Source organism: Terrapene carolina, unplaced genomic scaffold (assembly GCF_002925995.2).
Source record: "Terrapene carolina triunguis isolate 2854851 unplaced genomic scaffold, T_m_triunguis-2.0 Scaffold233, whole genome shotgun sequence".
Taxonomy (NCBI): Eukaryota; Metazoa; Chordata; order Testudines; family Emydidae; genus Terrapene; species Terrapene triunguis.
The window spans coordinates 6,731,304-6,745,842 of NW_020664584.1; the positions used below are offsets into that span (position 1 = coordinate 6,731,304).

At 39.9% G+C, this 14,539-nt stretch overlaps 1 protein-coding gene across 1 annotated transcript in view; it reads right to left on the reverse strand.

The window, feature by feature from the left end:
• Nucleotides 1-14,539, reverse strand: part of ITCH (itchy E3 ubiquitin protein ligase) — a 114,196-nt gene that overhangs the window by 45,200 nt on the left and 54,457 nt on the right. The window contains 2 exon segments of the mRNA XM_026656790.1: nt 4,934-5,071; nt 6,656-6,780. Coding sequence (XP_026512575.1) covers nt 4,934-5,071; nt 6,656-6,780 — 263 coding nt within the window.

The window sequence follows — 14,539 nt, forward strand, 5'->3', positions numbered from 1 at the left end:
TCCCACAACTACATATATATCTATTCCCTTAGGGCTGGTCCACACTGGGGCGGGGGATCGATATAGGAAACGCAACTTCAGCTAGGAGAATAGCGTAGCTGAAGTCGACGTTTCCTATATCGAACTAAATTTACCTACTTCGGGTCCACGCGGCGCAGGCAGGCTCCCCCGTCGACAGCGCTTCCTCCTCTCGACGAGCAGGAGTTCCGCAGTCGACGGGGGAGCGCTTCTGGGATCGATCTATCGCGTCCAGATGAGACGCGATAAATCGATCCCAGAAGATCGATCTCTACCCGCCGAATTGGGCGGGTAGTGTGGACCAGCCCTTAGAGTGCATAATAAGAATGTATTGGTTACTTTTCCCCCCTCTCAAAAAATAACTCTTCATATTTTTGTTTTTATCTTGTTAGTTTCCAATAATATTTGTATTTTAAACAAATGTTTGCTCCTCTACAGCCTGGCTCTTCCTATTTGATCCTGCAGTGAAGTTATAACACTGAATGTGTAACTTCTTAAGTCACCTGTAGGTCTATGGATTGGGAGATAAGCAGAGGAGGACTATTTTTCTTGCAGGATCAGTAGAGGCGAGAGCTTTTATTCAAGGAAAGATCCAAAATAATAGTGTGTCTTGATGCCTATGGGGAGTGGGTGGAAAGTCAAACCTGGGACCTGAGCCTCCACTGCCTGAGATAAAAGACCTGGGTCTGTTAGCTCAAAACCTTTAGTGCATTCAAAAATCTATATGCATGGTCCAGCTACTAGAGGGGGACAGAGCACCACAGTCTGTAAACCTGGGTTACAACAGTAAGTAGAAGACAAAGATACTATGCATTTTCATTTATAAAACTTTTTTTTTAAGTTAGAGGTCTTGATTGATTAATGAGATTCTTTAAACATAGTAAAGCATGTTAGATATTTGTTTCCTTCTTTCTCCTCCCAGCAAGCCTTTAAGAATAGGGTAGCTGAAGTCTGCCAATAACATGAGGTGACTTTCTAAAACATTGGAAAGAATCCTTGATTTTATGCTTGACTTGTCTAAAAAGATTGAACAGTTAATGCATTGTCTATATCAAAGCAAAGTTTGTTTACTCTAATTTGAAGAAAAAAGGAACCTAAATGAAAACTATAAAGATGATTCTCTATCAAGGAATCCATTTCAATTAATCCATTTCACACATGACCAAGGTACAGCTGTGAAGAAGAGCACAAACGAGTAAGGAGCAATAACCGGAAGGAATAGCTGCCAAAAACAAGGAGGAAAGTTAATGTCAATAGCACCTATTTTTAAAGGTATTTTTTGCTGAGTTATGAAAAGGCATGCATGAAATCTCAAGAAGTGTTGAGACCTATTGTTTCCTCTTGTCTTCACTGTTCTAAATCTAGTCTCTAACTTTTCTTAGGAAGGCAGAAATCTCTTTCAGAATTAAGAACTCATCATTAGTCTCATTACTTTGGTAGAATGAGCCAGCTAAGTCATAGTTTTATACAGCCCTATATAAAGAGTTTAGAGTCACCAAGTTAATCAAGGTGGACTTGACATTAGAAGACTGTTTTGGCAGATCTACTCCCATGCTATGATCCAGATAATGTTTGTACAGTGAAGACCTAACTCTGATAAAGGACTCACAAGTGGTATCATGGGCTTCATGTTTACTTACTGTAACAAACATGCTCCACTTAAAAAGTATAATGATTTTTTTTTTTTGACTGCTAGCCCTGCAAACTGAGCCTGGGCTATCCAGCTTATATAGCAATAAAATTTAACACTTGTGCAGTCCATTTTACTACTGACATTGGTGTAACTGTTTGGAACTTAACAGTTCCACTGATGAAGCATAAGATGGAAGAGATTCCAGCTCACTTAATTGTAGCCGTATAGGTTTTGTAGGATTAAAGGAGTAAAAAAAATAGAGAATTTATTTCATCACAAAAGTGAGAAGATCTGAATCTAAATACACATAGGAAGAAGATCTGCAGAATAAGGTGGTGTCATTTTACAGAGTCTATTAGGGCAGACCCACATTTTAAAAAAGCATCAAAAATTCTGCTAACCTCCAACTCTTAAAACAACATATTAAATACCAGTGTTGGCAGCACAGGTAAAATTTTTGAACATTTTACTTCATAGTTGCCCAGTATCAAGCTTAGTCATTTATGCTGGTACTTCAGGCTCTATGCTGTTTCTGATATTGTTCCTAGGAGTCTGAAAATAAAAATTCATTTCCCTACCTAATTTTTCCTCTTTCCATTTACAAACATACATTTTTTTTAACTTAGTGAGTGAATTTAGTGCTCAGGAAAGGGAGAAACTAGAAGCACAAGCTCAAACCAAATGTAGTACACAAAGAGGCTGTGCAAGTTTTCCTGCCTAATTTTATCAACATACCTAAACCATGCACTGCAAATCCCATGCAATTCCAGTCCTTGTCCTTTCGTTAGAAGAAATTCCCACCAGGGCAAGGTATGTGATAACATGATAAATAGGGGGAGGGATGATACCAAAAAAGCAAACTTATTTTCACTTGTGACCACGGAGTCAGGTTTGAGCACAGAAGTCTTCAGAATTAGTAAGTAAACGTAAAAGGCTAATTCTCTCTCGGATTTCTTATGATATTTAAATGATACTTGAAATTAATATGATATTTATTGTTCACCTCCTTTTGGTTTTGCAGTAACAGCATCATATGAACTGCCATACTTGCAATCGCCAATGATCCAGCTAGTCTGGTGCATCATCTCCGACAGCAGCCAATATTGAACTCTTCTGAGGAAAGGATAAACCTTTCATAATGCCCCCAGTCCTGCTTTACAGAAGAAATTTTTATCTTATGCTCTCAACTATCAATGCTGAGAACCCTTATTTTTATTCTAGTGTAACTGCAAATGCTGCTCTTATTCTTCAAGGTTTTTAATCTTAAAAATATTGTATTAAGTTATTTGCCACTGAAGAGGTCAACAAAACATTGGGAATGCAATTTGTGCTCCCTCTTCTGGCTTTTTAGCAAGCAGTAAAGCATTAAATATTATAGATCCTTCATTAACAGCAGCTCATTTTGAATAATCAGTGACTTTATTTTGAAGTACTCTATTTGATTTAGGGCTTGTCTACACGGTGGGGTAAGGCAGACTATGGGGTTATGAGTTCTAAAGCGCAATTTACTGCACATTAATTGATCCACATAGACCCTACTGGTGTCCACTAAAGGTTCCCTAGTGCTCTTTAACATCGTACTGTTTGAAACCAGCAAGGTCTACGCAGACCAATTAATACCCAGTATGTTAGTATGCTTTAGAAATCATACCCCTGTAGTCAGCATTACCCCATGGTGTAGACAAGCCCTTAGAAACTGAAAGACTTTTAAACAAGACTACAATAACTGTAAGGTACAATTATATAAATATTTAAAAGTTGTCTCTGTCTGCAGAATCCAAAAGGCCACACCCTGTGTTCTGCAGCACTGTATACCCTTTAGGTAAATTAAAAGAAAAAGTATGATTAGAAATTAAATATGAAAGTGAATAATTCAGTCATTACAGTATTCCTTTTATTTTGCTATTAAATTCAGATTTTGCATTACTCCTCTATTTGTAAATGCCACAGATTTACGTATTGATGATGTACAACTACGTTGAAGACTATGTCAGTTAGGAAAGCTGGTGGTTTTGACAGCTGGATAGGCGTATTTTGACATCAAGGAAGGCATGGAAGGTAGTTTGGGATTGTGAGATAAGGTAGCATGGTCCAGAAAACAGGTGCCCAGTATTATTGGTACTGCACTAATATCTAGGAGCCCCAGTCCTGGACCAGGACTCCAGGATACTATGTACTGAACAAAACACACAGAATTTAGGATGAAAGTAAAACACATGGAGGTGGCCTTGTGTTAGAGGTAGGGACCAAAAGATCTGCAAAACCTTCATTATAATATATTTGGGGCTCCTTCTTGAAGAGCTGAGCGAACTATGTAAAAGCACTTTCAAAAATGGGACTGTGAAAATTCAAGATGTGTGACTACTGCCCACAGTGGTGTCTCCTCAGAATTACATTAAGGCAGTTTAGGTCATAGTATGAATATTGCTACACTGATATCACTATTCAAGCTTCTAGATTATGTTCTGGTAGAAAGAGCATACTTGAAAGTGCTCATCTGAATACGGGAATATGCTGTTAGTTCAAAGAGCAGAGTTTAAAACAAGTCATGGTTAATGCAGTTAAACTGCAGATTGTTATCAGATGCTGAGGGCAGAGTCCATCTGAAGTCTCTATGCAGTACACAGCAGCTCCAACTCAAAGTACTGTGTCAGCTGCTCATTCTTTGAGACCCATTATAAAAAAAAAATAAAAAAAGAGAACCATAGGGAAAGACAGACATGGATAAAATACAGTTAAATGACAAGAAGAGGGCAACTCCAGACACCCAAACAGCTGACTTTATAATCTACACATAAATAAAAAGCTTTGGGAGGAAATAAGAAACCCAAAGTGCCTAAATGGTTAGTACCTAGGAGAAAAACATTCCATTTAATGATATTCTATAAACATGCAGACACTAGCTGCATAATAAAGTAACTAGCACACTTGGCTATGAATCTGTAATAATCTGTTCAGCTTTAAAAAAATGAAACAAAGAACAAAGAATTCAGAAAACTGAATGAAACAGATGACACAAAGAAAGGAAAGTCAGACTGAACATTGGAATGAATCTTGAAATAAAATATTTTGAAGTCCCATCACTCCTTTTATTCAATTATTTTATGGATCAAATTCAAACTTCAAAAGAAACAGAAAGGTTAATGGAAGAGTTCAGTCTTTACACGAGTGCAATATAAGCGCTGTAAGTAATTATTATAAATAAAATGTTGTACTATCTTCCAGTAAACAGCTTTAGATAAGCAGAGACTACATACCCTATTTACTTGAACAAACACTCACTTCTTATACTTGTGGCATCACCATTAGTTAGGAGCTCAGGATCTACCTGCATCCCATCCAGACAAACAGACAAGTCTCCTATCACCTCTGCTGGTTCTCGGTCACCGACAAGCTGCAATGTCACAACCACCTGCTCCACTAAAAAAGAAAGTACAGAAAAATTAGAAGCTTCCCTTTATGTTAACATATTACACCTCTACCTCGATATAACGCTGTCCTCGGGAGCCAAAAAAATCTTACCGTGTTATAGGTAAAACCGTGTCATATTGAACTTGCTTTGATCCACCAGAGTGCGCAGCCCGCACCCTCCCGGAGCACTGCTTTACCGCGTTATATCCGAATTCATGTTATATCGGGTTGCGTTATATCGAGGTAGTGGTGTATTACATTTTATTAAAGAAATTATTATAAATCTACAGGAAAGGATTATAAATAGAATAGCTCTGAATCCCCACAGGAATAATGTTAATAATATTCATGCTTTTTGCAAACAGTCCTCCCAAACCTCCTGTAAATAGGTATTATTCCTTTAAAGATAGGGAGACTGAAGCAGAACAGTGAAGTGGCTTGAACACAGAGAGAACCAGTATTAGAACAGGGGTCAGAATTCTTGAGTTTCTGGCTGTTTTGTGTTTAGACTACTGGACCACACCTCTCAGAGCTGACCTCCAAAACACCTTTAAGAACCAGAATTCATAATATTCCTCATGAAGTGCATATACAAGTTTTATATACAGACAAGAATATTTATCCAGTCATTGAAAAAATTTACATTTAAAAACATGAAGCTTTTCTCTCTTGCATCTACAGAAGGAAGGGAATTTACTTTTACAGGCTAAGCCACTGCATCTAGTCACAATGGAACACAGTTCCGGATAAATATCTTTGCAATATCACAACAGAATATCTGATGTTAAATACAGCAAGAGTCCCTAGGTTAACTTTCTTCCAACTTTAGCAGTGGAATAACACACCTGTCAGGGCACTGGCCTGTTCTGCACTGTTACATGGATACCAATAAGTCCTGCAATTACAGTACAGACAGTTGAAAGAACCAAAACAAACTATTCTTTGGAAGGCCAGAACAAAATGAAGCCAATGCAAAGGTATGTGCAATAGTAATGTGGATTCTCTGAGGAGGGTTTCTGTAACACAGTATTCAATGTGCTTCTCTTTCCAAACAATGTGGAAGGTGCACATATTCAGCTACATAAGATATTTGAGTCTTGTGAAATGATATAGCATCTCACCAATTTAAGCAAGCAAGCAAAAACACCCTTCACATCCATATTTATGTGTCTGGTGCCAGGAACACAACTCAGACAGTGTTTAACTTTAAAATAATTATCTTCCATGGCTTTTTTTTTTTTTTTTAAAGTTATCTAATCTTCAGTTTGATTTTTCACTCCCACATTCCACCTCTTACTCCACACCAATGAGGTGTAAAATACCATGTTCGTAATATCACTATAAAAACAGTGTATTATAAGTAAGACTACACTGCATGATCAGCCAGAATGAAATAAACTTCAAGAGAAAGCTCTTAAATACCATCAGTAGACAAAAAAAGAGCAATTATACTTTAGATATATTGTTTAAATTGTCACATTATTGTTTGTTTGGAACACCTGAAAGGGTTAAACACAGCAACTTGAACTTGAATAATGCAAGTCTGGCAAATTTCATACAAATAAGGTAATTTTTTTTTAGTTACATACTTACATTTCATATTGTTTGATTTCAATGTCTCATGAATCTCCAGAGTAGCACTACCCAGTAGAATATCAGACTTTAATGTCTGATGGCTCCAGACTCGAAAGTTTAATTTACTGACAGGAGTGACAATTCTGTTGGGAAAAAAAAAAACATACAGAAAGCAGGACAATGGTGAACACTGGGAAAAGCATCACAACTAAACTGTGATACACATCAGCCTTCATTTAAAAAACAAAGCTTATTGAAAATAAAATTGGTAATATTTAACTGACACACCAAACTTCAAAGATTAATAAACATTATAACAGCTTAAAATGCATTAATTTTCTTGTTATGTGGATGACGGGAAAGCAAGATACCAAAGAGAAAGAGAAGTCAAAATGGTTACTAAAACTGTTCATGCTTGGGTCAGAAAGTTGAGATTGTTTCTGAGTATAGGAGGCATAGCATCAACTTAATCATGCTTGTGTGAAAATTGACTATTAACTATTACAATTAACACCTAAAATTGCTATAACCAAAATATTAGAGAAAAATATTTCTTTTATTTCACTTTTTTTTTTTTAAACTTCATGTAGGTTCAGTTTTACTGATTACCTTGCATGGTCCTGTGTGAACTTTTCATACAGCAAGAGGGGAGAGAATATTTTTTCAGAGAACAAAGCCCTTGTAAAACACTAACATTGGCAAGGGGCCTGCAGGAGCCTGTTAGTACTCAAAACTACTTTTAATATTTTGAAAAGTTGACTAGATTTCAAGTGATTATGTCCCAATGTGCACTGCTGTGAAAATGCAAAGGTCTAAATTGTCACATATTTAGTCCACACTGCTGTGATAAAAGTGAAAGGAACTGGGACTCTATGAAAAGTGGTTGTCATAAACTGATACAGTATTTTGCACTACCATGCTTTTGACTACAAAATGAAAAAGTTACCAAGAGAATCCCTTTCTGAGTAATAGTGGGCACCTTCATGAACGGGGTCTTCTCTTTGATATGACAGTGCTATACACTCAACCCTAAATGCACTCCCCCAAAACTCCCAGAAGCGGAGTGAGTGTATTGCTTTCACAGCATTCTAAACTCTTGCTGGCCTTGGAGTATGGGTCTCAAGTTTAGTCCCTAAGGGTAGGTCTACACTAAGGGGGGCGGGAGGGGGTCGATTTAAGATACGCAAATTCAGCTACACGAATAGCGTAGCTGAATTCGGCGTATCCTATTCGACTTACTCCGCTGTGAGGACGGCGGCAAATCGATCGCCGCGGCTCCCCCGTCGACGGTGCTTACTTCTCCTGACGAGGTGGGGAGTAAGCGCGTCGATTCGGGGATCAATTTATCCGTCTAGATGAGACGTGATAAATCGATCCCCGAGAGATCGATTTCTACCCGCTGATCCGGGCGGGTAGTGTAGACTAGCCCTACGTAATTCCCCCTGTAGAATATAAATGGTCACTACAGCATCTGCCATGATGTCTAAAGCAACTTGAATGCAATCTCAGAATGTAGCGAGCAATTTACCTGTTCACTCTCACCTGTTCCCCTCTCCCTCCCCAAAAGCCTGTTTAGAGCAATATCTTGCATGATATTCTTATCGATAAACTAGGCAAATACAATTTAGATGCGGCTACTATAAGGTGGGTGCATAACTGGCTCGATAACCGTACTCAGAGAGTTGTTATTAATGGTTCCCAATCCTGCTCGAAAGGCATAACGAGTGGGGTTCCGCAGGGGTCTGTTTTGGGACCGGCTCTGTTCAATATTTTCATTAACGACTTAGATATTGGCATAGAAAGTACGCTTATTAAGTCTGCGGATGATACCAAACTGGGAGGGATTGCAACTGCTTTGGAGGACAGGGTCATAATTCAAAATGATCTGGACAATTTGGAGAAATGGTCTGAGTTAAACAGGATGAAGTTTAACAAAGACAAATGCAAAGTGCTCCACTTAGGAAGAAAAAATCAGTTTCACACATACAGAAAGGGAAGAGACTGTCTAGGAAGGAGTACGGCAGAAAGGGATCTAGAGGTTATAGTGGACCACAAGCTAAATATGAGTTAACAGTGTGATGCTGTTGCAAAAAAAGCAAACGTGATTCTGGGATGTATTAACAGGGGTGTTGTGAGCAAGACACGAGAAGTCATTCTTCCGCTCTACTCTGCTCTGGTTAGGCCTCAGCTGGAGTATTGTGTCCAGTTCTGGGCACCGCATTTCAAGAAAGATGTGGAGAAATTGGAAAGGGTCCAGAGAAGAGCAACAAGAATGATTAAAGGTCTTGAGAACATGACCTATGAAGGAAGGCTGAAAGAATTGGGTTTGTTTAGTTTGGAAAAGAGAAGACTGAGAGGGGACATGATAGCAGTTTTCAGGTATCTAAAAGGGTGTCATAAGGAGGAGGGAGAAAACTTGTTCACCTTAGCCTCTAAGGATAGAACAAGAAGCAATGGGCTTAAACTGCAGCAAGGGAGGTCTAGGTTGGACATTAGGAAAAAGTTCCTAACTGTCAGGGTGGTTAAACACTGGAATAAATTGCCTAGGGAGGTTGTGGAATCTCCATCTCTGGAGATATTTAAGAGTAGGTTAGATAAATGTCTATCAGGGATGGTCTAGACAGTATTTGGTCCTGCCATGCGGGCAGGGGACTGGACTCGATGACCTCTCGAGGTCCCTTCCAGTCCTAGAATCTATGAATCTATAAAAGGAAATCCACATTTTAAAGCTTACACAAAAACCGAATAAATCTAGTGGTTCATGAAAAGTGCTAGATTAACAACGCTGGAGACAAAAGTTTACCACAGAACAGGTGAAGCACCGACAGTGGCAATGCAAGTTTCTCTCACAATGTGCTGCCAATAGGAAAATTTATCTGTGCCTTACCAAATATTTCCTTTCTTGGAGTAATGAGGTCCACAGATCCATGACATTTGGGGTCTTTGCTCTATGCAGCCCTGGAGGCAGAACAAACCTCTCAATCAATGGCAGGGGAGATGTGACTATCTCTGTGAAACTGCCAGCTGAGACACTTCTATAAGCCTAGGAAATGTCTAACCACTCTATATCAGAAAGGAAAATTAAGCATTAAGATTAAATAGAACAATCTTCCCACAGATCAATGAATAACAAAGTTGAGTGCCAATTAATAATCCCATATCTTTCCTCAATTTACTGCCCATTCAGGGTGGGTTTAATCTGTGGACCTCATTATTTTAAGAAAGGAAATTTTCAGGTAAGGCATGGATACATTTTTCTATTCTTATTTGTAGTGAAATCTAAAGATTTACGACACTGGGATTTTCATAGTAGCGTCCACTCAGGCTGAGGAAGGAGGAACGATATACATGTGTTATATGTATGTATTTAACACATACATATAAACACATCCGTTATGTGATGTCAAAGAGGGTAACCCTTTCCTAACAGTCACTGGGCTATTACAGCAAGGAGCACCTGTCTACCAAAAGGCAGCATCAGACGATGACTGGATTTCCAGCTTGTAGAATTTGGAGAAGGTATGAACAGATGAGCAGCTGGCTGCTTTACAGATTTCCTCATATGAGGCATATGATCTTTTTGACCATAAACTTGCCATAGCTATGAGGGAGTGAGCTCTGGTTTTGGAAGATGGAGTTATGCTTTTTGCTCTGCGTGCTTCTGATATACAATAGTTTAGCCACCTGGAAATGAAAGATTTTGAAGCCTTCTTTCCCTTTTGACACCAAATGATAAAGCAATAAACAAAAGCATTTGCCTTGCTGAACTGAGCTGTGCAGTGGATATGTTACTTGGAACATCCGCAGAGTTCTCAAAGTATACCACAGTTTCTCTTTGGGGTGAGATGGAGCTGGGCAGAAGGATGGAAAGATAATTTCTTGTGTTTTATGACCCTGGAATCACTCTTTGGGAATAAAGGGCAGGGTCAGTTCTGAGTACTACTTTATCTTTATGGAAGGCGCAGTATTGAGTTTCCAGGAAAAGAACTCCCAACTCAGGTACTCCATGAACTGATATGGTTGCTATCAAAAAGGCTACCTTAATGGCTAGAAAGTAATGAGACACCTTCATGAGTGGCTCAAAATGGAGGGCCTCAACTGGCACTGAGAACCAGGTTAAAATCCCATGAAATAACTCTGTGCTTCTCTTCAAGAGGATGTACAAGAGATGCTGCTCTCAAATAAAAAAAAAAAGTTTGGGCACCTGGGTAAGATGAAATCTACTACTTGCCTACTGCACTAAGGATGCTAGACAAAGCAGCACCTTGAGGTTTGAATTTTGGAACTGCAAGGCCTAACCTAAGTCCATCGATTCTCTTCAGGATGGAGACACATCATGTAGGGGTAAGACCCCTTGTCCTGGCAGCAAGGGATAGAGCTCAACCATGCTCTTGAATTCATTGAGTTAGATTTCTTTCTGGAAAATAAAAGTGTGCATTTTACCTGTCATGAACAACTTTGACTTAAGAATCTCCATTCAAGAGCCAGGCAGCTAGGCTTAGACTGTCTGGATTCAGATACATGATTGGCCCTTGTAATATCAGATCCCATCCAGATGGAAAAAGTATGGGAGGTTTCCATGCCATGCTGAGGAGGTCTGAGAACCAAAGCCTCCTTGTCCCATACAGGGCTATTAGAACTACCAGTGCTGCATCTCACAAAAATGCTACAGACGATCAGGAGAGGGGAGGGGAGGCCAAGAAGAGAAGACACAGAAACCTTGTGATTTAAGTGGGAGGCAAACAGATCTGTTGCTAGAAGACCGGATTCTTTCACCAGGAGATGAAATGCCTCTGGGTATACGTCCAATTCTAAATTATCTAATTTCTGCATGCTGAGCCAGTTGGCCATATGATTCTTTTTTCCCTGGATGAGAAGGGAGTGCATTGGCTGCAGATTCTCTCCTCTCCAAGTCATCAAGAGATAAGCTTCTCTTTGACCGGCAGTAGTCCTTGTTCTGCTATATCTGTTGATGTATGAATGGCTGAGGTGTTGCCTGTTATGATGAGCACAGGAGGGAGTCCAGATATGGGAGCAGAGATTTGACACCATATTGGGTTGCCATGAGCTTTCACCAGTTTATACTGTGCTCATTCTTTTACTTGGACCACATTTCTTGATCTCACATGAGCACCCCATCTCTGCAGGCCTGCATCTGTGGTGATAACTGTCCAATTGGGAAGCCCAACTTGAATTTGCTTGGACTCATTCACCATCTGAATTACCTGCAAATCCCGCTGGAGAGAGAGAGAGAGACATCCCTCAGTGAAGGTAAGAGATAGTTCAGGGAGCTATAAGAGGAAGCTCTGTAGTGGCCTCATGCGAGCACTGGCCCACTAAGAATGTCTTCAAGAAACCATTGAAGTGTACGAATGGATACATCCCTTGAGTGGTTGATGGTTTTGATAAGACTCCTCAGCTTCTCCCATCTTTCCTGCAACACAAAACTTTGTGGAGGACATTGTCTGTCTCCACTCTATGACGGGGAATCTGCTGAGACTATGTTAACCGACTCAGTCTGCAGCATCCTTATTGTCAGGGTGGTGCTATCCATAACCCTAGTTTTGGATAAGGCTCAGATAAGGAATTTGTCCAGGAAGAGGAAGACATTTAAATGGATCCACTCCTGGCTGAGAGCTGCTATTAACACTACCAGCACTTTTGTAAACATGTGAGGTAAACATACTTCTGGGCTGTTGCTAAATCAAAGGACAAGGACCTGTACTAGTAGTGTTATGCTTCAAAAACAAAACATACGTGCCTCTGTGAAACTGTAATTGAACTATGAGAGAGGCATTCTTCATGAAGTTCCCTTTGCTGATGGTGGCCAGTACGGATTTCAAGGTCTCCATATTGAATTTTGATTTCTTCCTTGATCTATTGAGATATTTAGGGTCAAAAACTGTTCTGTGGCCTTCTGAAATTTTTTAGTTTTGGGGAGATGGGGGGAGGAGGTAGGGAAGGAGACTAGGCCCAGTTTGGAATAAAGGCCTTGTTTCCTCTGTAGGGGGCCTGATTCTATTAATTCCATTAATAGGATAACAAGGAAGGCTATCTGCATGCCCCTACTCCTCCCTCTAACTCAGGGAGAAGCCCTTAGGCCAGGTCTTTTTTTTTTTTTCCTTTTTAGGTTGAGAGGGGCCCTACTTGAATACTGTCCACCAACGTTATATTTATGTATTTAATATTGTTACCTAATGTCCCCTGATCGTCTCAGTCCCCTCTTTCAATCATGAAAACTATGCCTGCCTTTACTTGGCTACCTATGAAGGTCGATATAGTTAGGTGGCCACTCTTTCAGATAAAAATCTCTCCCAGTTAGAAACTATGAGTCCCTGACCACCAGAAAAATAGGCACATTTATCTCAAGTAGTGACACCAGGATAAATTTTGACTGGTGGACGCTAAGGAACATTCTGGCCTTATGAATGGAGGTGGGGGGGGAGGGGAGAGAGGACAGAGATAAATAAAGAGCGGGTCAAGAGATCCTTACTGCCTGCTGGTTCTTTCCCATTTGTGTTGCTATCCCTCTCTACCCTCCAAAGCCACTTGCTAGAGGGGAGGAAGTGGAGAGGCACTGTAACCTGCTACAGAATCTAGGAACAATAACCTGGACATTAGGGCATGGTAACCCACAGCAACGGAGAATGACAACTTGATACTTTCCCAGTCTTTTACGAGTGGGAGGAAATCCCTATCCCACTATTACTTTCTCAGAGGGATATGTGGAAGCTATAGCTTGACTAGGGCATCTGTAGACCTTTAAGATTAATTTACCAAACTCTGTATACCCATACCTGAAAGAGTCTGCTTGGGGGTTTTGCCTACATATATATTTTAATACTTGATTCTCTAACTTTGCTTTGGACTGCTGGCCTTCCTCCCATAAGGAGGGAGAATTCCCTTTGTGAGGGTGTGCGTGTTAGAGGCCTGATCTTTTCGGCATCGTTCTGTCACATTCCACACTTTTTCCTCCTAACCTTTGTAAACTACTTTGACATTGTTTCTACTGCTAAAACCCACATGTGAATCCTGACTACTACACTCATCTTCCTGGTACTCACCTATCCCGTCCAGTCCATTCAAAAAACACCACTGCTATAAAATAAATAAGGTCTACCTATCCTGCTACTCATCACCCCTCCCCCTTAATTCCATCAATTGTTTATACTTTGTTCCACTTCAGGTTCAGTCTTCTCTTCTCCAGCAAGGCTCTACTATGCTACCTGTCTTCTTCAGGCATTGTCTACCACAAGAAAATTAAGACCCAGAATTCTTCACCAAGGCTCCTCTACCAGCATCGGCAATGGTGGAGGCTGACGTGTAGAGAGAACTTGGCTATTTTTATGTATTTGCAGTATGGTAGCACAGAAGCCCCAACTGATATTGCTAGGCACTGTATAAAGTGTTTCCAGCCTAAATAAAATTTTACCATCATATCCTCTAACCTGCTCTGCAACCTCCTACATTGCTGAATTATGTGTCCTATATTTGCTGGTATAGATAACACCCATAATACCACTAATATCACAGTGCTAATGTGGCTTCGGAATCTCAAATGCTATTTCCACATAATCTGATTATGTCCTACACTCTGCCTAAGCCTCTGTTCTCTTTCTCCTCCTCCCACTTACAACGTTTTTTTCTTCACATTGCCACCTAGATCTGGAACACTCTCTGTTATATTATGTAAGACTAATACCTAGCTGTTATATAGCACTTTTCATAAGTAATTCTCAAAATGCTTTACAAAAGAGGTGATATTATTTATTCAAGCAACTCTGCTCTCCTCCAAATGTCTCCTTTCAAGTTAACTTTTCATTCACTAATCTCTGTGGGCGGAGCGAGGGGAAAAAAAAAAAAAAAAAAGAGGTAGGCTACCCCAGCAAAGCAGTATTCACT